The sequence below is a fragment of the Taudactylus pleione genome, unplaced genomic scaffold, assembly GCF_031769625.1.
Source record: "Taudactylus pleione unplaced genomic scaffold, aTauple2 ptg000048l, whole genome shotgun sequence".
NCBI lineage: Eukaryota > Metazoa > Chordata > Amphibia > Anura > Myobatrachidae > Taudactylus > Taudactylus pleione.
In genome coordinates this window covers 2,281,768-2,305,171 of record NW_028284450.1, presented here as the reverse complement: position 1 = coordinate 2,305,171, position 23,404 = coordinate 2,281,768, and the positions used below count along the sequence as shown (strand labels likewise).

The 23,404-nt window shown below is 41.6% G+C and overlaps 1 protein-coding gene across 2 annotated transcripts in view; it reads right to left on the bottom strand.

Moving 5' to 3' along the window:
• Positions 1-250: 250 nt before the first annotated feature.
• LOC148537611 (E-selectin-like) overlaps positions 251-23,404 on the bottom strand; it is a 228,256-nt gene continuing 205,102 nt past the window's right edge. For both annotated transcript variants that reach the window (XM_088460535.1, XM_088460536.1), the window contains one exon: positions 251-1,380. In XM_088460535.1, the coding sequence (XP_088316661.1) occupies positions 1,352-1,380 (29 nt within the window). In that variant the 3' untranslated portion in view covers positions 251-1,351. The remainder of the gene's footprint in view (positions 1,381-23,404) is intronic.

Genomic DNA, 23,404 nt, shown 5'->3' with positions numbered 1-23,404 from the left:
GCCCTACAGCTTTGGACTGGGACAGTCATATGTTCTATTCCTATTAAATATATGTTTTTTGCATATTTATTTCTGTCTCTTCACTAATTTAATACATAGTACCCTTTGAAAGCAGTAGTAGTCAAGTGTCAATGGACTTGGCAGTAAAACCCTATAGATTGCTTTTGTTTAAGCATATTCAATTTTGCAGTATAATTACTTAAATTAATGACAAAAATGCAAATTTGTCTAAGAAGTTCATGTGGTTTAATGGTCTAGCGCACATGTTTTACAGATCAGGAGAGGGACAGTTATAGGTTCTAGTCCTATGACACTGTAGTATTATGGAACCATTTATTGCCAAACAAAATGATGCAAATAACATTACATTACATACTCTATTTAGTGTGCTCCTATGCACACCTGAAGGCATGAGACTCCTTCAGCCTAAGCTAGCACTGCTCCCCACCTGTCCCTTATTGGTTTTAAGAAGGAATTTTGACATTTTGACTGCACTTTAGTAAAAGGCATAATTTAGGTAAGTCCTACAAATTTATATACTGTAGTGCAGACATGTGTTGATTTTTGGGGCATGGGTCCTCTGAATTGATTTAGTTGGGCTGCTTCAAGGCATCACTGTATAACACATTTTTCCTTTCTTGCACTTTTAGCACCTCTATTGTTTGTTTATTATATATGTATTATTTGCACATCTTTATTCTGCACCTTACTTCTAATATATGCAGCAGTAGCTGCTCCTATCTACAGTATCTAACACTTTTTTACACTTCACCTTTTCACATTAGAGTGATGCCCTGGGGGCTCAGCTGGGCTGGTTTGTGGGTGTCCTGTGGTCTGGATTTCAACCCCAGTATGTTAGGGACCTACCATAAGAGGTTACCTAGACGCGGTGGGTAGGCTTATTACCTTGGCCATGATTATGCTAAAACCTCTATTTATTTATTGCAAATTTTATTGCAAAATATATTTTATATAATTAGTAATGTTGGAGTTGTGCACTTGTACTTTTTCTTTTTGTGTCTGCAACTATTGTCTCAACAGGTAGCACCTCCCATTATATATATATATACAGGGTGTGTAGTCTATGGCCCTTCTCCACAAACTCTATTTTCAAAAGGTATTCAGTTCAAAGTTCAGTCTACTTGCTAATACCTTTTGTCTCAATTACTAACATTTACATGAAATATTTCATTGAAAAAAAATCACTGTACAGGTTTACATAAAATTATAGACCAAAAATCGAATAAAATTTATATTTACTTCATGGTTAACATAATAACATTTGTTGCCATGTATCCATAGTTTTGCAGTGTCCTGTTGACATCGGAGTAATGAAAGTCAGTTCCAGGAATTAAAGCTCAAATGAGTTAATGTCGTTATCTAGAATCAAACAAATATGAAATTAAAACAGCATCAATGAAGTGTCAATGCTGCCTAGCCTAGTATCACTTAACATAGAATATAACTGTACGTAAAAGAAGTACAGCAACATTCATAAACATATATTAGACAATTTTCAGAGCTTATCAGAACTAAAAAAATGTGTTTCTTATAATTTTGTTAGTAGAGAAAATACATGTAGACTGGGCTCAGCTTCATGGCACAAGTAAATTGTATTAAACAGATTTTCATTAATAGCACAATTAACATTTACTGTAACTTAGCAGCAAACACACCCAAAAGACAAAATACAGGGAGAAAAGTTTGTATTCAAAACTTATTTAACACAACCATTAAATATTTTTGGATCCTTCATAAAATCACATGCTAAAATATATAATTAATTGTGTTACTTGGGTTACTGATTGTCACATTTAGAGTGGGAATTGGACCAGGATTGAGTGCAGGGAGGTCATTGCAAGCAGTTTCCTGATACTGGAATGAGGCTGGACAAAGGGGGTACTTGTTCATGAATGTCTCCGCTTTTGCAGGATGATGCAGAGGTTGGAGATCCAAGGGACAAAGAAAGGCTTAACCCCAACGGGCATCCAGAGCACAACTCCATAGACGCTGAGGTATGAGAACCTAGTACTGGTGCTGACTCGGGATGCTGGTAGAGAAGGCTTTGTAATGTAGTGCAGGTATAGATGAAACAGTGGCACTATGAATGGAGTGGCAGCAAACAAATCCTCCAACTAGGAACTGCAACTGGAACACTGGAAACAAAATGAGACAATGGAGCACAGAGAACTAGCACGCAGACTAGCTGTGTAAGAAATTGCACTGACGACCTGAGAACTCACAAGAAGCCCTTAAATACTCAAGGTTGGAGCTGGATTGGCTGTCAGAGCCCATTGTGAATCATCCAGACTGGATTGTCTCCTTTCTGACATGTGACCACATCCAGCACCCAGCAGAGTTAGTACAGACTGCTGGCCACAGCAGCTCCAAGATGCCAGAGACCCTGCGCTGCCTCTCAGGAACCTGCTGTCATGAGTGGCTTAGGAGGATCTCCTTCTGAGGAGCTGAAAGCTGAGATCTGGGGTTGAAGAAGAAATTGGAGGCAAGGGGCCTGAATGTATGACCTCCTCATCCACAAGTATTGGATGTTGGTGAGACCTGACCAAAGGTGCGGAGTCTAACCTGCTGGGAGGTGTTCACCAGTGAACCCTCCAAGTGGGATATGGGTTTAAGCTGCACCCAGCAAGCAGGTCGCAGCCCTTTGGTCAGGTATCCGATACAGGAGTGAAATGGAGGGAGATAACACCGATAAGGCCCAAGCAAGTTTACTTCTGAAAGAAGCACTAGCGAGGATTCTGAACTATGATGTTGCACTGATTATTTGTGCAAGATATCAGACTCACTGCTGGCACAGGTTGTACTCAGAGGATGTACAGAGTATGCGAGCAAGCTATCCAGATACACCACTGGCAAAGGAAAGTGACACTGTGGTTGCACTCAGAGGATGTACAGAGTACGCGGGCAAGGTATCAGATGCACCTCTGGCGCAGGAGAGTGACACTGGGGTTGTACTCAGAGGATGTACAGAGTATGTGGTCAAGGTATCCAAATGCACCGATGGCACAGTAGAATGACACTGTGGTTGTCCTCAGAGGATGTACAGACTACGTGGGCAAGGTATCAGAAATACCTGGAAAACATGACCTATGTGAGTTCCAGAGAAACGAGTTTGAGAACCACTGCTCTAGTACTTTAACGGTCATACCCATTACTATTAAGGACACATTTTGCACCCTACATTTGCACCAATGTACAAAAGTGAGTTCTAATCAACCAATGTAATGCAAAACTACAAATGCACTAGTGTAGATAAAGGAGCATTGTGTGCCCACTCTTTAAATGGTGTGTAAATGACCTTTGTTAATTAATGTATTAACGTCCTTGATATTACAAAATGTTGTTATAGGGAAGGGTTACAAATGGTAAATCTAGCATATAGAGTGCTCCACCCATTTTGTGTGCTATAGAAATATGCAGAGATATATTATTTCTAATTAATTCATTTTTCCTAAGTGGAAGTTTTTCTCCTGATAGAAGTTATTACTTGCTTAATGTTCCTATGGTGTAGCTTAGAGATCTCCTAACTATTTCCATTATTTTAATAAGGGTGTCTCTTATTTTAATGAGGGTGTCTCTATAGTATTTCAGCTATTGAGCAGATACTCATTTGAGTGGTCTGAATAAACATGAAACCTGCTATCTGCAGAATTCAGTACAAAACTGTGATATACTTTAACCACATAACTGACAATTTTTTTTCTAAAAACCACTCCAAAATTGTAGTTTTTTGTTATAAGTGAATTAGGTGAGGAACAGTTATTTTATCTTAATCAAAATGATTTCATTATAAAAAAAAAGGATTAGATTTGCATTAAAAAAAAGTGTTTTTTTTTAAACATTGGAACATCGGAACCACCTTCAGAACATCAGAAACATCACGACCATCACGACTTTCAATTTGACACCGGTTTCAGGCATTAGGTACACCAAGGGGATAAGAGGGAAGGTTAATTTACTTTTTCCTAGTGGCTGCTAATCTTTGCAGCTGCTGGGTAGGGGGTCCTGCTTTGCTGACCGATCAGCAGTGATCAGCAGCAAAGCAGACACAGGGGGATAGAGCAGGGCCAGCTCTTGGGGTGTTCGACCAGTGCGATCAAAAAGGGGTGAACAGGGGTGCCACCCTATAGAGGGCGCATTCCTCTGCCAACATCTCGAAGTGGCCCGCGGGTAAATGACTCACTTCTATATAAAGGGTATTACCCAGAATCAAATTCTTTGGTTAGGAGTGGATTACTAGCATATTATTCCTAGAGAGTAATTTAAATATTTTCTGAATCTAAAAACGTTCCTGCTCCTTGAAAATTAATGAGTTAATGTCACTTCCCTATGTCATGTGAAGGACAAGAAATTACAGACCTTAAAAGACCTGCCCAAGAGTGATTTCATGCTTCATACGGACAGTTTGTTTTTTAACTAATTATACAGTAAATGTCATGGCCTCTTTCTCCACTAGTCACTGTTCTCTCCCAGGCTTGCCCATTGTAGAAATTCCTGCTGCCAATGCTACCCATAAACATTGTTCAACCCCTATAAATAAGCCTAGTAAGCAGTAGATACAGATGTGTCCACATACTGTACTCCTTTCAGAAATTTGTGCCATGGTGCACTATTCTTGGCGTCACATGATCAGCCCCACCAAGACATAAGTGTCGGGACGTGTAAGGAGGCTGAAATGTAGTGCAGTACCACTTTTTAGACAGCAGGTGGCATTTTTAGAAAACTATACTGCTGCTGCATAAGCAGAAAGCTAAAGAGGAAGATCCAGTACAGTATGCTGCCTCCCATTGCAGTAAGCTGCCTCCCATTGCAGTGACAGACAGGCTTACAAAATGCCCTGCATACTTTGGCTACAGTACATATACAGTAAAAGGTCCTACAGAATAGAAAAAAGCTCTATGAAATATGGCTCTATATTTCATATATTGGAGCAATAAAATCAAATTTTTGATAAATGACGTAGAAAATAGGGCTTGGAAATATGGCTCTATATTTCATATATAGAGCCATACAATTACATTTTAGATAAACAACATAGAAAATAGCGCTTGGAAATATGACTCCATATTTCTTATGCTGGCATAATAAAATCACATTTTTGATAAATGGCATAGCAAATAGCGCTTGGAAATATGGCTCTATATTTCATATATTGAACCATGAAATCACATTTTAGATAAACAACATAAAAAATATGAAACTTGCTATATTTCTAACTGGAACAATAGAAGCTGTCTGTTTCAGTTCCTTTTCACTATGTAAGAAGTAAAAGACCAAAGCTTCCACCTGCAACTGCACATCACACCTGATTTTTTTTTTGCTCCAAAAATAAGTTTATATGATTCAATAATATTTTATCAATAATATAATTTAATAACAATAAAACTTTTTAGAATAAAATCATATTTCATCAAGAGGGTGTGAACTGCGTGACCAGTATGTGGGGATCTGAGTCAGTGTAGATGACATGTGTAGAGCGATTTCTGAGTGACATACTGTAGAAATTTCCCCTTGAAAATATAGCTCCATGTTTCATATACCGAGCCATAAACTCACATTATTTAAACAACGTAGAAAATAGTCCTTGGAAATATGGCTCCATATTTCATATACTGGCCTGATAAAATCACATTTTTGATAAACGGCATAGCAAATAGGGCATGGAAATATGGTGCTAGATTTCAAGTACTGAGCCATAATATTACATTTTAGATAAATGACAGAAAATAGCCCTTGGAAACATGGCTCCATATTTCATATACTGACCCATAATATTATATTTTAGATAAATGACATAGAAAATAGCCCTTGGAAGTATGGATATATTTCATATAGTATACTGGAGTGATAAAATCACATTTTTGATAAATGATATAGCAAATAACCCATGGAAATATGGTTCCATAATTCATATATTGAGCCATAAAATTATATTTTAGATAAACAATATAGAAAATAGTGCTTGAAAATATGGCTCCATATTTCATATACTGGAGTGATAAAATCACATTTGTGATAAATGACATAGCAAATAGCGCTTAGAAATATGACTCTATATTTCAAATATTGGAGCCATAAAATCACATTTTTTATAAACGACAAAAAATAGCCCTTGGAAATATGGCTCTATATTTCATATATAGGAGCCATAAAATTTAATTTTAGATAAACAACATAGAAATGAGTGCTTGGAAATATGGCTCCATATTTTATATACTGGCATAATAAAATCAAATTTTTGATAAATGGCATAGCAAGTAACACTTAGAAATATGGCTCTATATTTCAACTATTGAGCCATAAAATTAAATTTTAGATAAACAACATAGAACATATGACACTTGCTATATTCTAACTGGAACAACAGAATCTGTCTGTTTTAGTTCCTTTTCACTATGTAAGAAGTAAAAGACTAAAGCTTTCATCTGTAGGTGTTATGGCGTAACGGTAAAGAAACTACACATCACACCTGACAGTTAAACATTTTATTTTTTTCTCCAAAAATAAGTTTATATGATTCAATAATATATTATCAATAATATAATTTTAATAACAATAAAACTTTTTAGAATAAAATCATATTTCATTAAGAGGATGTGAACAGCGAGTACAGTATGTGGGGATCTGAGTCAATGAAGATGGCGTGCGTAGAGCGATTTCTTAGTGACATACTGTAGAAATTTCCCCTTGAAAATATGGCTCCATGTTTCATATACTGAGCCATAAAATCACATTATTTAAACAACATAGAAAATTACGCTTGGAAATATGGCTCCATATTTCATATATTGGCGCTAGATATACAGTATAATTCAAAATCTGGCCATCAGCAATTTACAGTATGTTCATGTCCTTTTTCAGTTAATCCCATTGCTTCTCTCTTCACAGAGGGGGGAGGGAATTCATTTGTAAAGGCTGCACATTTTCTACAGACAGACAACAAATCATGTTTTCATTAGCCCTCCCCCTGTTTTTAGTTTAATTGCATGCTGTGAATATGCAGTACAATATAATCATGGAAAATGGGTGCTATTTTGGGAGGAAGGGAGGGACTGAAAGTACAAAATTGTCTCAATACACAAAGGGCAACATTAATGAGTAGTAACAACACACAGGGGGAGGACTAATGAAAATGTGATTTGTTGCCTGTGCAAAATGTGCAGCCTTTACAAATTAATTTCTCCTCCCCCCTCTGTGTTAAGGCAAGCAATACATTAACCTGGAAAAGGACATGAACATACTGTAAATTACTAATGGCCAGTTTTTGAATTCTACTGTATATCTAGACCAGTACTGTATATGAAATATGGAGCCATTGTTCCAATCATTATTTTCTATGTTTATCTAAAATTTTATATTATGGCTCAGTATATGAAATATGGAGCAATATTTCCAAGTGCTATTGTCTATGTTGTTTATCTAAAATGTAATTTTCTGACTCAATATATGAAATATAGAGATATATTTCCAAGCGCTATTTGCTATGTCATTTACCAATAATTAGATTTTATCACTCCAGTATACTATATGAAATATGGAGCCATATTTCCAAGCACTATTTTCTATATTGTTTATCTAAAATGTAATTGTATGGCTCCTATATATGAAATATAGAGCCGTATTTCCAAGTGCAATTTGCTATATCATTTATCACAAATGTGATTTTATCACTTCAGTATTTGAAATATGGAGCCATATTTCCAAGCCCTATTTTCTATGTCATTAATCTAAAATTTAATATTTTGGCTCAGTATATGAAATATAGAGCCATATTTCCAAGCTTTGTTTGCTATGTCATTTATCAAAAATTTGATTTTATCATGCCAGTATATGAAATATGGAGCTATATTTCCAAGCGCTATTTTCTATGTTGTTTAAATAATGTGATTTTATGGCTCAGTATATGAAACATGGAGCCATATTTTGAAGGGGAAATTTCTACAGTATGTCACTAAGAAATCGCTCTACACATGCCATCTTCACTGACTCAGATCCCCACATACTGTACAGGCTGTTCACACCTTCCTGATGAAATATGATTTTATTCTAAAAAGTTTTATTGTTATTAAAATTATATTATTGATAATATATTATTGAATCATATAAACTTATTTTTGGTGCAAAAAAAAAATTTCACACTGGGATTCAAACCCTAACTGCCTAATTTCAATATATGAAATATAGAGCCATATTTCCAAGCACTATTTTCTATGTTGTTTATCTAAAATGTAATTTTATCACTCCAGTATATTAAATATAGAGCCATATTTCCAAGTGCTATTTGCTATGTCATTTATCACAAATGTGATTTTATCACTCCAGTATATGAAATAAAGAGCAATATTTCCAAGCATTATTTGCTATGCCATTTATCAAAAATGTGATTTTATCATGCCAGTATATGAAATATGGAGCCATATTTCCAAGCGCTATTTTCTCTGTTTATCTAAAATGTAATTTTATGGCTCCAATATATGAAATATAGAGCCATATTTCCAAGCACTATTTTCAATGTCATTTATCACAAATGTGATTTTCAAAGGGAAATTTCTACAGTATGTCAATAAGAAATCGCTACACACACAGACATGCTGTCCTCACTGATTCATACTGTACACGCTGTTCATAACCTCTAAATTACATAAATACTCCATAACATCCCTCATTTGCTCTCTTTATTAAAATCCAAAGCAGACCACTGCTGTACTTGAAAAAAATGCAAAGATCTTCTATACACAGGTGGAATGCTATAAAGTGCTACATTACGTGATACACTGGTGACCCAGTGGTGAAAGTATGAATTGCATCTTTGCTGCACAGCAGACAGCATGGCACGCCGGGTTTGGTATGATTTAGCACCGGCCGCATGGCTGGCGGTTCAAATCCCGAGAGCGGTTGCCCGGCAGGGGTGAAAATCTCGATCGTCCAAGGTAAGTATTTCCTAACCCTATTCAAGCCCCTAATCCTCCCTTAGGGCTGCCTAACCCTAACCTCCCCCCCGAAGTTGCATAACCCTATCCCCCCTTCCCCTAGCCTAACCCTAAATCCCACCTGGGAGCCCTAAACCTAAGCCTCCCCCCCTGTGGCTGTCCGCGCCCAGCTTACCTTCGATTGGGAAACCGGGTGTTGGGCTCCCGGCAAAGGTAAAATGACAGGCATCGGGATTCCAACACCTGTCAATTAACCCTTGCTGGGATTAGACAGTCGGGAAGCTGGCGGTCGGGATTCCGTCCATCCGCTTCCTGGCATGACAACATATTAGAATTGATGTCACATCAAATTGAGCACCATGGCACCATTTTCAGAAAGTTGTATGTGGACACATCTGTATGTTTGTCAACCCCTGAGTGATGATGTCATAGGAAACCCAAATATGAAAATGATCCATGATTTAAAATTATCTTGTATTTAAGTAGCACTAGCAGATGTACCCAGTTTTTAGAAATTTAGGGGTGTATTTACTAAAGTAAGAATTTTAAGAAGTGGAGATGTTGCCCATAGCAACCAATCAGATTCTAGCTATTATCTTATAGAAGGTGCTAGTTAAATGTTAAATAGATACAATGTATTCTCAGCACTTGTTCGACACCTAAGTTAAAAAACAACACACCTGTTGTATCTGTGTAGTAACACATTCCCCTCCCTCACCTGTGTAATAACACATTCCCCTCTATCACCTGTGTAGTAACACATTCCTCACACTGGCTGAAATATTGGCTGTTGAATTGAATGCCCGATATATAGTTTGTGCGTCAGCCAGTGTGTACAGACAATATATCTGTGAACAACATCATAGCACAGCCAATGGCAAATATATCTGCACATCATGCTGTGTGTATGACCAATAGACTTCCTGCAGTGGCCGCTGGGGCGGGAAACATGATCCCTGGCCAGCAACACCTCTGGCCATATGGCAGTAATGGTTTTTCATTGTGTATGAACAACCATCATATGCAGATATATCTTTCAGCTGTGCACCCAGCAGTTGTTGTTTGAATATTGAACTCTGCTGCAGCCACGATGAGACAGTAGATCAGGACATTGCATAGAGGGAGGAAACATTTTAGCCTCATTCACCGCCATAGGAGTCAAATTTCAAAAAATCCCAGTGGGTACATACATCATGGAAGGAATATTCTCCTCTGGTTTTTTGGCTGGGCATTGATGAGTCAGTCAGTCAGGACATACTGTATATCGGATACAGATACTGGCACCCTACTCCTCTACCAATATTAATTGCCTGGGTGCTTTCTTGCGTAGTAATAGTATAAAGCTATTACATGAACATACAGAGAGAGTCCATGGGCGGCACTCACAGGACTTGTGTGATGCTGTAATAAAACAGGAGACACCACTCCAAAGGGATATTAATGTTTCAGTTGTTATTTTAACTTTCGTCAGAATCAAACAGCTTACCTTTATTGCTTCATCCCTTCACCACGGTATGCTGATTGTCTCCTCCTGGGTCAGGTCGATGTGCGATGATGTCACCAGCCTGTGATGTGCGCTCCTTGGCACCTCCTTTTCCTGGGTGGTTGCCTAGCAACTAAATAACAAAACAATCACCCTTGTGCTCATAATACAGCAGAACAAAAACCTATTACAGAAGAAAACTACAACATTATCTAGCTTAGATAACATTATTCCAAATACAGAAAAGGCAATATAAGTATTATATATACCATAAGTATATTAAATTAACATTAGGGCAAATACCTTATATTCTCAGATCTGTAAACAATGTTAAAGTCTAGTATAAATATTGATCCCTATAATGCATGTTACACTACTCAGTCACTGGAGCAATCTACCAAATACTGACAATAGACATTACTGAAACACATATTAAATATAATTATAAATATTAGAAACTTCAGAAATTATCTTAGAATCCTTAATTCATATAAAACAAATCTTACTGAGATGTTCATTAAGCCCGTTGGAGGATATAGTATTCAAGCGGTGTATCCACCTGGCCTCCATCCTCAGCAGCATCTTCCCTCTGTCACCCCATCTTTGTTGTTTGGGTGCCTGATTGATAATTTTATATCTTAATATTGACAAGTTATGTTTGATTTCCTTATAGTGCCATGCTACTGGTTGTTCTTGCTCACGGCCACCCAGTGCAAGATAAATAGATGACCTGTGAAGGGCCAAGGTCAAGATCCTACTTCGGGAGGTAATCGGGAAGCCGACTGCCTAAATACCGGCAGCCGGCTTCCCGACTGTCATTTCCCGGCAAGGGTGAAATGCCGGGCGTCTAGATGTAGACACACGCATTTCCCCGACGCCGGGAGACCGGCGCCCGGCATCCCGATCGTAGGGATGCCGGGCGCCGTGAGCGGACAGCCGCAGGGGGGAGGGTTAGGTTTAGGGCTCCGGGAGGGGGGGACTTAGGGTTAGGCACCCCCCGGGAGGGTTAGGGTTAGGCTAGGGGGAGGGAGGGTTAGGGTTAGGCACCCCCGGGAGGGACTTAGGGTTAGGCACCCCCCCGGGGGACTTAGGTTTAGGCAGCGGGGAAGGGGGTGGTTAGGGTTAGGTATTTAGAGGGGGGATTAGGGTTAGGCACTTGGGGGAGAAGTTAGGGTTAGGCACCCCTAAGGAGGGTTAGTGTTAGGGGGGTTAGGTTAGTAAATACTTACCTATCCACGATCGGGATTTCCAGCGTTGTCGGGCTTCCGCTGCATCGCACTCTGCTCCCGTCGGGCTGCCGCTGACGGGAATCGAACCGCCGGCCATGGGGCCGGCGGTATTTCATACCAATTCCCCTACTTCTGGGTATCCTCAAGACCTTGTTTTTAGCTTTAACCAGTTCATCCTTATCATAACCCTGTGCTCGCAACTGTTCTATCATGTCTATCTTCCTGACTGTATCTTCAATATTGTCAGAGATCATATGCATTCATAGAAACTGTGAATATGGGAGTCCACGTATTGTAGACAGTGGATGCTGGCTTGTAGCATGTAAGATAGTTTTCCTATCTGTCAGTTTTTTTTAAAAGGCTTGTATGTAGTATGCCTTCATCCAATGAAACTGTCACATCTTAGTAGTCCACCAAGGTCCCACTAATATGTGCTGTAAATTTAAACGTCTCATCCATTGAGTTGATTTTCGAAATCATAGCCATAGAACAACGTACAGCTACATGGAATGTGGAAGCTCTTTTGCGGATCCCCAAACAGGCAACAAATCACAATTAGGCAAGTTCTTAAATACCTGAGCACATATGTCATCTATTATATACGCTGTCTTTGTGGTCTTTTCTATATAGGAAAGACCACAAGGCAATTTAGAAAATGCATGGCCCTTCACAGGTCATCTATTCGTCTTGCACTGGGTGGCCGTGAGCTAGAACAACCAGTATCACGGTACTATAAGGAGCTCAAACATAACTTGTCAATATTAAGATATAAAATTATCAATCAGGCACCCAAACAACAAAGATGGGGTGACAGAGGGAAGATGCTGCTGAGGATGGAGGCCAGGTGGATACACCGCTTGAACACTATATCCTCCAACGGACTTAATGAACATCTCAGTCTGATTTATTTTATCTGAATTAAGGATTATAAGATTATTTTAGAAGTTTCTAATATTTAGAATTATATTTAATATAATGTGATTCAGTAATGTCTATTCTCAGTATTTGATAGATTGATCCAGAGACTGAGTAGTGTAACCTGAATTATAGGGTTCAATATTTATACTAGACTTTACCATTTTTTACAGATATGAGAATATAAACTATTTGTTAATGTTAATTTAATTTACATATGGTATATATAATACTTATATTCCTGTTCTGTATTTGGAATAATTCTACCTAAGCTAGATAAAATTGTAGTTTTCTTCTGTAATAGGTCTTTGTTCTGCTGTATTACAAGCACATAGTGATTGTTTTGTTATTTAGTTGCTAGGCAACCTCCCAGGAAAAGGAGGCTCCAGGGAGTGTGCGTCGTCAGTGGTGACATCATCGCACATCTACCTTACACGGGAGGAGGCAGTCAGCACAGCGTGGTGAAGGGATGAAGGAATAAAGATGAGCTGTTTATTTTGCATCATTTGATTCTGACAACAGTTGAAATAACAACTGAAACGTTAATCTGCCTTTGGAGTGGTGTCTCCTGATTTATTACTGCATCACACAAGTCCTGTGAGTGCCGCCCATGGACTCTCTCTGTATAGATATATATATATATATATATATATATATATATATATATTAGGGGTGTGCACCGGCCACTTTTCATGTTTTGTGTTTTGGTTTTGGATCTGGATCTTTCTTCATGTTTTGGATCTGGATTGGTTTTGCCAAAACCACCCTTCCGTGTTTTGGGTTCTGGGTTTTGTGTTTTGGATCTGTATTTTTTTTTAAAAAAGCATAAAAACAGCGAAAATCACAGAATGTGTTGGTTTTTCTGCTCTTATGCTATTATTAACCTCAATAACCTTAATTTCCACTAATTTCCAGTCTATTCTGAACATCTCACACCTCACAATAGTGTTTTTATGTCCAAAAGGTTGCACCGAGGTAGCTGGATGACTATGCTAAGCGACACGAGTGGGCGGCACAAACACGTGACCCATCTAGGAGTGAAACTGCAGTGGCAGACAGGATGGCAGTTTGAAAAACTAGGCCCCAAACTGTACATAATGCAAAGAAAAAAAAGAGGTGCAAGATGGAATTGTCCTTGGGCCCTCCCACCCACCCTTATGTTGTATAAACAGGACATGCACACTTTAACAAAGCAATCATTTCAGCGCCAGTGTCTGCCACACAACTGTGGCTGAAATGATTGGTTCGTTTGGGCCCCCACAAAACAAGCTGGCAATTAATCTGTCCCTGCACAAACTGGCTCTACGGAGGCAAGATGTCATCCTCATCCTCCTCATCCACCGATTCCTCACCCTATTCAGTGTTGTGTACATCCTCATCCTCACAGAGTATTAACTCGTCCCCACTGGAATCCGCCACCACAGGTCCCTCTGTACGGACTGGAGGCTGGTCTCCCTGGAAGAGTTGATAATTCATTTTTATGAACATCATCTTCTCCAATTTTGTGGAAGCAACCTCCTACACCTTTCACTGACAAGGTTCCCGGCTGCACTAAACACTCTTTTGGAGTACACACTGGAGGGGGGGCAACTCAGGTAAAATAGAGTCAGTTTGTACAGGGGCCTCCAAATTGCCTCTATTTCCTGCCAGTACAGGTATGGACTGTCTGACATGCCTACTTGGATGCTGTCACCGATGTAATCCTCCACCATTCTGTCAATGGTGACAGTATCATATGTAGTGACAGTAGACATGTCAGAAATTGTTGCCAGGTCCTTCAGTCCGGACCAGATGTTCAAACTTGGTCCTGCCTGCCCTGCATCACCGCCAGCGGGTTGCTTAGGATACCTAAGTTTTTTCCTGGCAGCCCCAGTTGCGGGAGAAAATGAAGAAGGAGCTGTTGACATGTCACGTTCTGCTTCAGCTGACAGTGTTTTCACCAGCAGGTCTTTGCACCTCTGCAGGCTTGTGTCGGCCGGAAAGAGAGACACCACATAGGCTTTAAAGTTAGGATCGAGCACGGTGGCCAAAATGTAGTGGTCTGATTTGAACAGATTGACCACCCTGGAATCCTGGCAAAGCGAATGAAGGGCTTCATCCACAAGTCCCACATGCCGAGTGGAATCGCTCCGTCTTAGCTCCTCCTTCACTTTCTCCAGCTGCTTCTGCAAAAGCCTGATGAGGGGAATGACCTGACTCAAGCTGGCAGTGTCTGAACTGACTTCACGTGTGGCAAGTTCGAAGGGCTGGAGAACCTTGCACAACACAGAAATCATTCTCCAATGCACTTGAGTCAGGTGCATACCCCCTCCTTTGCCTATGTCATAGGTGGATATATAGGCTTGAATGGCCTTTTGCTGCTCCTCCATCCTCTGAAGCATATAGAGGGTTGAGTTCCACCACGTCACAACCTCTTGCTTCAGGTGATGGCGGGGCAGGTTCAAGAGTGTTTGCTGGTGCTCCAGTCTTCGGCACGCAGTCGATGAATGGCGAAAGTGGGCAGAAATTTTTCGGGCCACCCAAAGCGTCTCCTGCACGCCCCTGTCGCTTTTCCGAAAATTCCGCACCACCAAGTTTATTGTGTGAGCAAAACATGGGACATGCTGGAATTTGCCCAGATGTAATGCCCGCACAATATTGGTGGCGTTGTCAGATATCACAAATCCCCAGGAGAGTCTAAGTGGGGTAAGCCACTGGTCGATGATTTCCCTCAGTTTCTCTAAGAGGTTGTCGGCGGTGTGCCTCTTACTGAAACCGGTGATACACAGCGTAGCCTGCCTTGGAACGAGCTGATGTTTCTGAGATGCTGCTACTGGTGACGCTGCTGCTGTTGCTGCGTAAGGTGATACATCTACCCAGTGGGCTGTCACAGTCATGTAGTCCTTAGTCTGCCCTGTTCCACTTGTCCACATGTCCGTGGTTAAGTGGACATTGGGTACAACGGCATTTTTCAGGACACTGAGGACACTTTTTCTGACGTTTCTGTACAGTCTTGGTATCGCCTGCCTAGTGAAGTGGAATCTAGACGGGATTTGGAACCAGGGACACACTACCTCCATCAATTGTCTAAATCCCACTAACTAATGGCGGATACCGGACGCACGTCTAACACCAACATAGCAGTCAAGGCCTCAGTTATACGTTTTGCTTCAGAATGACTGCTGTCGTACTTCATCCTCCTCGCTAAGGACTGTTGGAGGGTCAATTGTTTAGTAAAAGTAGTGGTGTTCCTACTTCCTCTCTGGGATGATGAACGACTCCCAGCAGCAGTGGCAGCAGGAGGCGTAGCAATGCAGGATCCTCCGGAGGAATCCCGGATAGGAGAGTCAGTCATGCAAGTGACATGGCCTGCAGGACTACTTCCGATCCTGACTAAGGAGGAAATTGATGAGGAGGGAGTTGACAGTGTGGTTTGCAGGCACTTGGATACAACAGGACAACGGGATTTAGGTGTCCCTGGACTGCTTACAGTCTTAGCCAAAGTTTCTGAACTTGACAGTAACTTTTTATGAACGCGCTGCAGATGCCATATAAGGGAGGATGTTCCTAGGTGGTTAACATCCCTACCCCTACTTATTTCACCTTTACATATGGTACATATGGCAAGACAGTTGTTGTCCGGATTTGGATAGAAATATTGCCAGACCAAAGAGGTGGAATGTTTGGTCTTCTGCCCAGGCATGACCGTGATGGGCTTTTTCATCCCACGGACAACAACTGTCTCCCCCGGAGCCTGATTTAAACAAACCACATCACCATCAGAATCCTCCTCGCCAACTTCCTCCTCAGCGCCAGCTACACCAGTATCCTCATCCTGTTGTACTTCAACAGTGACATCTTCAATTTGCATATCAGCAAGTGGACTGTGGGTGCTCCTTTCAGCACTTGCAGGGGGTGTGCAAATGGTGGAAAGAGCCACCTCTTCCCGTCCAGTGCTGGGAAGGTCAGGCATCGCAACCACCACCACACTTGGACTCTCCTTGGGGATTTGTGATATCGTCTTAGAACACACAGTTCTTCGCTGTGCTTTTGCCAGCTTAACTCTTTTGATTTTTTTAGAGGGAGGAGGGCTTCCATCGTCATGTGAAGATGAACCACTAGTCATGAACATAGGGAAAGACCTTAGCCATTCCTTGCCACTCCGTGTCGTAAATGGCATATTGGCAAGTTTACGTTTCTCTTCAGATGATTTAAATGTTTTTTTCAAGGTCATTTTCCTGAACTTTGTCATTTGGGATTGTATGGGCCCTCTACTATGACATTGGGCATCGGCCTTGGCAGATGACGTTGATGGCATGTTATCGTCTATGTCATGACTAGTGGCAGCAGCTTCAGCACTAGGAGGAAGTGGTTCTTGATCTTTCCCTATTTTATTTTTATCGGAGAAAGTTTGGTCCTCCATTTTTGTTATAATTGATATATACGTGCGGCTAAGGCGCACACAAACACTGAAAATTATTTTTTATTTTTGTTGGAGACTAGTGCACTTTGTGGGTTACACCACCCTTTAAGAAATGAGCCAGCCGGCCCTTTACTTATGGGACACAGGCGCATGCTTGGCGCTGCTCCTTTGTTGATGCACGTGCAGCCACAGTGCACACAATTCACAAACACAGAAATTTTTTTTTTATTTTGTTTGGAGTGCCCTTTGGGGGTTACAGCACCCTTTAGCGGTCAATCCAGCCGGCCCTTTATTTATGGGACACAGGCGCACGCTTGGCACTACTTTGTTGATGCACGTGCGGCTACTGCGCACACAATTCACAAACACAAAAAAATATATATTTTTATTTTGTTTGGAGTGCCCTTTGGGGGTTACAGCACCCTTTAGCGGACAAGCCAGCCGGCCTTTTACTTATGGGACACAGGCGCACGCTTGCGCTTCTCCTTTGTTGATGCACGTGCAGCCACAGTGCACACAATTCACAAACACAGAAAACATTTTTTTATTTTGTTTGGAGTGCCCTTTGGGGGTTACAGCACCCTTTAGCGGACAAGCCAGCCGGCCTTTTACTTATGGGACACAGGCGCACGCTTGCGCTGCTCCTTTGTTGATGCACGTGCAGCCACAGTGCACACAATTCACAAACACAGAAAAAATATATATTTTTTTTGCACTTGGGGGGAGCACCCCTGATGGACAGAGCAACAGCACCCCTTTAGGACTGGGACACTGCACAGGACTTTGGAGTGGACACAGCCCCTATGGAGAACTGACTGCACAACACAGTCCAGCCAGCCCCTATGGACTTTGAAGTAGTGGACACAGCCCCTATGGACAACAGCAGCACAGCGCAGCACAACACTACACTGCACTACACTACACTACACAGCCTAGCCAGCCCTAACTCCCACCCTCCCTCTTCACTGTCCACAGCCGAGTGAGAAAATGGCGCCGACGCGGGTACCTTATATAGGATCCAAATCCCGCAAGACCCGGAAGTCGGGATGATGACGTTTTGCCTCGATTTCAGATCTGAGTCAGGCGGGAAAAGTCGAGCCTGACTCAGATCGGCCTCGGATCAGGGGGGCTCTGGGGGGTTCGATTTCAGAAATCCGAACCCGCTCACCCCTAATATATATCTAATATATATCTAATATATATATATATATATCTCCTCCTGTAGTGTTATGCATATTAGTGTTACTGGAGATGTCTTATTAATCCTCCTGAATGGCAACTATAGACTCATCAATTATTGCAGTCACACTGTCTCAGCAGACTGTGACCAAACTTTATCCCTGGCTCTAAGGAGCATGGGCGCAATGCATTAATGGCTGCATGCTGTACAGGCAACATGCAGCATAGAACTACAAGCTAGGATGCCCCATATTTCTATCTCGCTCTTGGCACCCATTTTCACAAATTGTGCCTGGAGACAAACTTAAACCACTGACCGAAGTCATGATGACCAGTGTCACGAAGCTCCACAAAAGCCCATGGGAGAAGATGCTGTGGTCACACTGTGCACAGAGATCTCTGTAAGTTAGAGCTTTCTCTTAGAACGAGATGCTCTGTATACATGATCCTGGCCAGTAATGAGAAACATACAAAGATGTTTGCATCGCAAAAAATATTTGGTCCTTCATTAGGCTTTTCTGGGTACTCAGAAACCCATCCAGCATGCTCCACTGTAATCTTGGGGTAAAACCACATGCAATAAAACACATTTTCTATTTTAATTTCATAATGACATTTAGGGTGTCACGACCACCATGGAGAATTCTCCTGTTTATGGGGTGAAAGCTGAGGTCCTGGGTTGATGGAGGAAATGGAGGCGTGGGGCCTGAATATAAGATCTCCTCATCCACGAATGTCAAGTTCCCATCAAAACTTTCCGGTGAGGCTAGCTGAAGATGGGACTTAGTACTATCGGAACCTGGAGGTGGAACCGGTGGTGTAAGTGGTGCAACCACTGCGAGAGAAGGGAGAAGTGTAGCCAAGGATGCATGTATAGTCAGTAGTTGTCCTGAAAGCTCTTGCAGGTATTGGCCCACCTGGCGTTGAGCCGCCTCCTGATTATCCATGCGAGTGGCAAGGTCTTGTAGAGCACTCGCTGCCTGGGAACCAGTAGCTTCCATTTGGCCTGTGCAAACTGTCATGACTGCCATGGAGAATTCCCCTGTTGATGGGGTGAAAGCTGAGGTCCAGGGTTGAGGGAGGAACCAGAGGCATGGGGCCTGAATATAAGATTTCCTCATCCACGGACGTCAAACATTGACAAGACCAGTCCAAAGGTGCGGAGTCTAACCAGTTGGGAGGTGTTCTCCAGTGACCCCTCCAATCAAGATATGGGTTTTAGCTGCACCCAACTGGCAGTCGCGGTCCTTTGAACTGGTGTCTGATACCCTGGGAATAGAGACAAATAAACGATGGCCCTGGGAATATACTTCTAGAAGAAGTATTAGTGCAGAGGAGGATACTTGTACTGGAATGCAGGATGCACAGTTATGACAAGGAAAGGCTCTTGTAACTTATTTCTGGAAAGAGTCCTGGATGCAAACTTGCATCACGATTGGTTCTTGAAATTTATACACCAGGAAGGGGTCCTGGACGCAAACTTGCGTCGAGATAGGCACTTTAAATTAGTACACCAGAAAGGGGTCCTGGATGCAATTCTGCATCGAGATGTGGTACTGTAGCACACTCAGGCAAGATGTTACCCGCACTGTTGCACAGAAAGTTGGCACTTGTTTTGCACACAGGCTAGATGTTGGATGCACTGTTGCAGAAGAAGTTGATACTTGTTTGCACACAGGCCAGATGTTGGATGCACTGTTGCAGAGAAAGTTGGTATTTGTTTGCACAAAAGCTAGATGTTTGGACGCACTGTTGCACAGAGATTCGGCACTTGGGACACCAGAAATCATGGAGGAACCTGGAACGAGGTAACAGCAAGAATACCTCAGTAGTGACAACGATGCACAGGCAACTTCCTTTTTTCCGATGGCCGGCTATATACCCTGCAGTAGCAGATCATTGGTGGACAGTGTCAGCTACCACCACCATGCTACCATTGAGTACAGAGTAGTCAGGTGATGTAAACTGTCATGGCCACGTCCATGATGGCAACCGCAGTAACCAAGGCACAGTGCACCACAAGGAAGTCTATATGACTCTAAGAATAATATTCAACGCGTTACTGTCCACCGCTCCTGACGTCTGACCACACGGGGAAGCCAGTGCTGGGGTGAGTAATGGCTGATCCTAGGCCGTAATCTGACATAGGGCATATCTCTGCAAGATGACCTTGATGCAGCGATAAGTAAGCTTGGTGGAATATGTTAAGGAACATTTCCACATACATGGAAGCTGGGAGGATTTTAATTGAAGAAAAAAAACTATGTTTTCACTGAATTTAGATTGAAATAGTTTGTTCAGTTCCATATAGCATCTTTAATTATTCCAGATATATATGAAAAACAATCTATTAGTGGTTTACTTGCATATTTGTATTGTAGCAAAATAGCAAAGGTTTGTACTGGGTATAACAATTTGGGGACTATATTCATTTTCAAGAGATTGGCTCTGCCCAGTTAAGATAACCGAACATGACCCCACAACTTCAGCTAATTTTCAGTAATATTCATTTTGCTAATATTGTGTTTATAGTGTAGATTGCTTGGTATCTCAATGCCTAAATGGATCCACTTAATCCGTAAATGAGCAGCTTATTCTCAATAGTAAATTCCCTTTATTTAGATTTAGTGCAACACAGTGATCTTTGGTAATAGAGAACTACAAGACTTGGTTGATTTATTCAGGTCTTCAAAGAGTGTTCTTACTTAAATTTTCAGTTTGGAAATACAGTACATAATAAAATATATTAAGCAAAAGTTGAGACCTAAACGTAAACATTGCTCATCCTGATGCCCTCCTGGACAAACCACCTCTGAAAAAAACATAATATGGGGTTCAAGAGAGAGTTAAAATAATAAAGGAGATGTGCAGGGTGTGAAAGAGTAATGTCTAATGAGATTTATAAAGTCTACTCAAATGCTCTCAGTTGTAGTATTTTGTCAAGAATATTTATGATAAAGTGCAAAATAACTTATGGGCACTAAAGACTTAAAATCTTGTTAGATGAATCAGGTATCAATGAAGATGCAACTGTAGTCACTAGCCTATGACCAAGTGACGCCCAGTCACAAAACTCAATTGATGTTCTCTGAGTAGGGAAGGAAGGACACTGTGCAGTCTAGTATTTATTTCTACTTAGAAAGTCATGAAGTTTAAATTCAGAAGAGTCCTTGGCTTTGGGATCAAGGTGGTCTGTGTCACGGTCTGATTATTTTGTAGATCTGGCTTAGGACCCCTGGGCCTGGCCCGACATGCTTGTTAAATGAGATGTTCGATCCAGCTATGGCTCATGAGCAAACAGGAGGCTAGACACTATTGCAAGTATGAGAACCACATACTTGTGATGTGCAAGGATGTTAACCTGGAACCACAGTGATTAACCGGGCACTACCTCGCCTAGTGACCACGGAGGCCTACTAGGCCAGGAAGATGCTCCAACAACAAGGGTGACCCTAGAACTTAGAATAGCATTGTACTGGTAAATAGGAACTCATAACTTAGACCAGGAATCAGAGTCTTATGTATCCAGGATACAATTTGAGGAAGCTGAAACTCTGGCATAGCTCGGTCTCAAGACCTGGAACTGGATCCAGTGCAGAACTCAGAAACTGAATGTTAGGAAAAGTAATACAGTCTCTGAACACCTCTGTGTACAGATTGTATACCTCACACTGAACCACAGTCCTGGAACCAGCACCCTTCTCTAAACCAGCCCAGGACAACAGCATGCAGTGCAGGGAAATCAATGACACTAGCAGGGTAATATAATATATACTTGGATAACTACTGAGCACAGAGTAGTACAGAACAACAAGCAATGTCTCAGTGGTATGATGGTATAGACCAAGGATGTATACAGTTTACAGGTTAATGGCAGAGTATACTTGCAGGCTGGAGTGCGATGGTAAGGGTGACTTGTATGTAATATGGGAACTGTAGGCCTGGCAGGTAATGGAGCAATGCAGAGGATGTTTCCAAGATGGTGAGTAGCGTGGATGCTGTAATCCTGGCAGAACTGCAGAAATAGCGGCAGGTAAGTAATGGATCTGTGCAACAACGTGGAAGCTGCAGCAGTGACAGGATAGAAATGCAGTGGTAGATGGAACTCGGCAGATCACTGTGAATGCTGTGATGCTGGTCTCTATCAACGTGAACGATGTGAAGCTGAAAGGAGAGCGATACTCATCGAAGGATGGCAACTTTCTGGAATTGATGATGAAATGAAGAAGTCATGGAGGGTACAATCCAGGATACAGAGAACCCCTGAAGCTTTAAACTATCCAGGTATGAACTTATTTTTCAGGCCATGGTTTGATCACTGGAGCTAGTTTAAATAGAGAGTGGTCTCTTGCCATTAGCCTAGCAGACCAAGCGAACACAACAGGTGCAGCAATCATCACAGGGAGACGTCCCTGTGATGTTTTGAGACTGAAATAAAGGAATGTCTGAAGCTAAGACCCGATGGGTGACAGTCTACTTGATTAAAATAAGGAATAATGGGCCAGATTCAGAGATGGACATGCGTCTTTGTACACAGTGCTGTGTTAAAAATGTACAAAAGCCGCAGGAGGTGTCTTGTGTAAATGGATGCCCACTGCAGGTTTCTGTGATCCTCTGTTATGTCCAAGGGCACAGCATCTGTTCAACTGCATAACCATCGGAAATCCAAGTAACACTCAGGATGTCCAGTGTTATCACACTGCAGAGGCCAGTAAATATGCATTGGAAGACCCAGACCCTGGCCTGGCATACCTACAAAAAATAGCTGGCAGCACCCATTTTGTCTCCCTGTTGCCGCCCCCAGGCAATTGCAGCCTGTCAGTCATGCTGCGGGAACCAGAGCACTGTGAGAGATTTCGCAGAACTAAATCTTTACATGCGCAGTTCAGCATCTATTCAAGTGCAGATCTCAAACCATCAGAGATTTGCATTAATATTGAGTTAACGTGCATCCCTGAATCAGGCCCAATGATCTTTACCTGTATTTTTATGTATGATTTGTCGAAGCTGGATTATTGGCTGAGGCGAGATTAGTTTAAAATTGAATCGCAGCAATGCCATCTTGCAACTGGCCGCAAGACGCCATCTTGGAAATGAGATCGCAAGACGCCATTTTGCGAATGGCCGCCCAAGCGCCATTTTAGATAAATTCACATTTAAGTACATGTGGCGATATCACTATTAGCACCATGCGATTGCATCTTTCACCATTCCTCATATACACATTAATACGCACAATTGCGCTGTT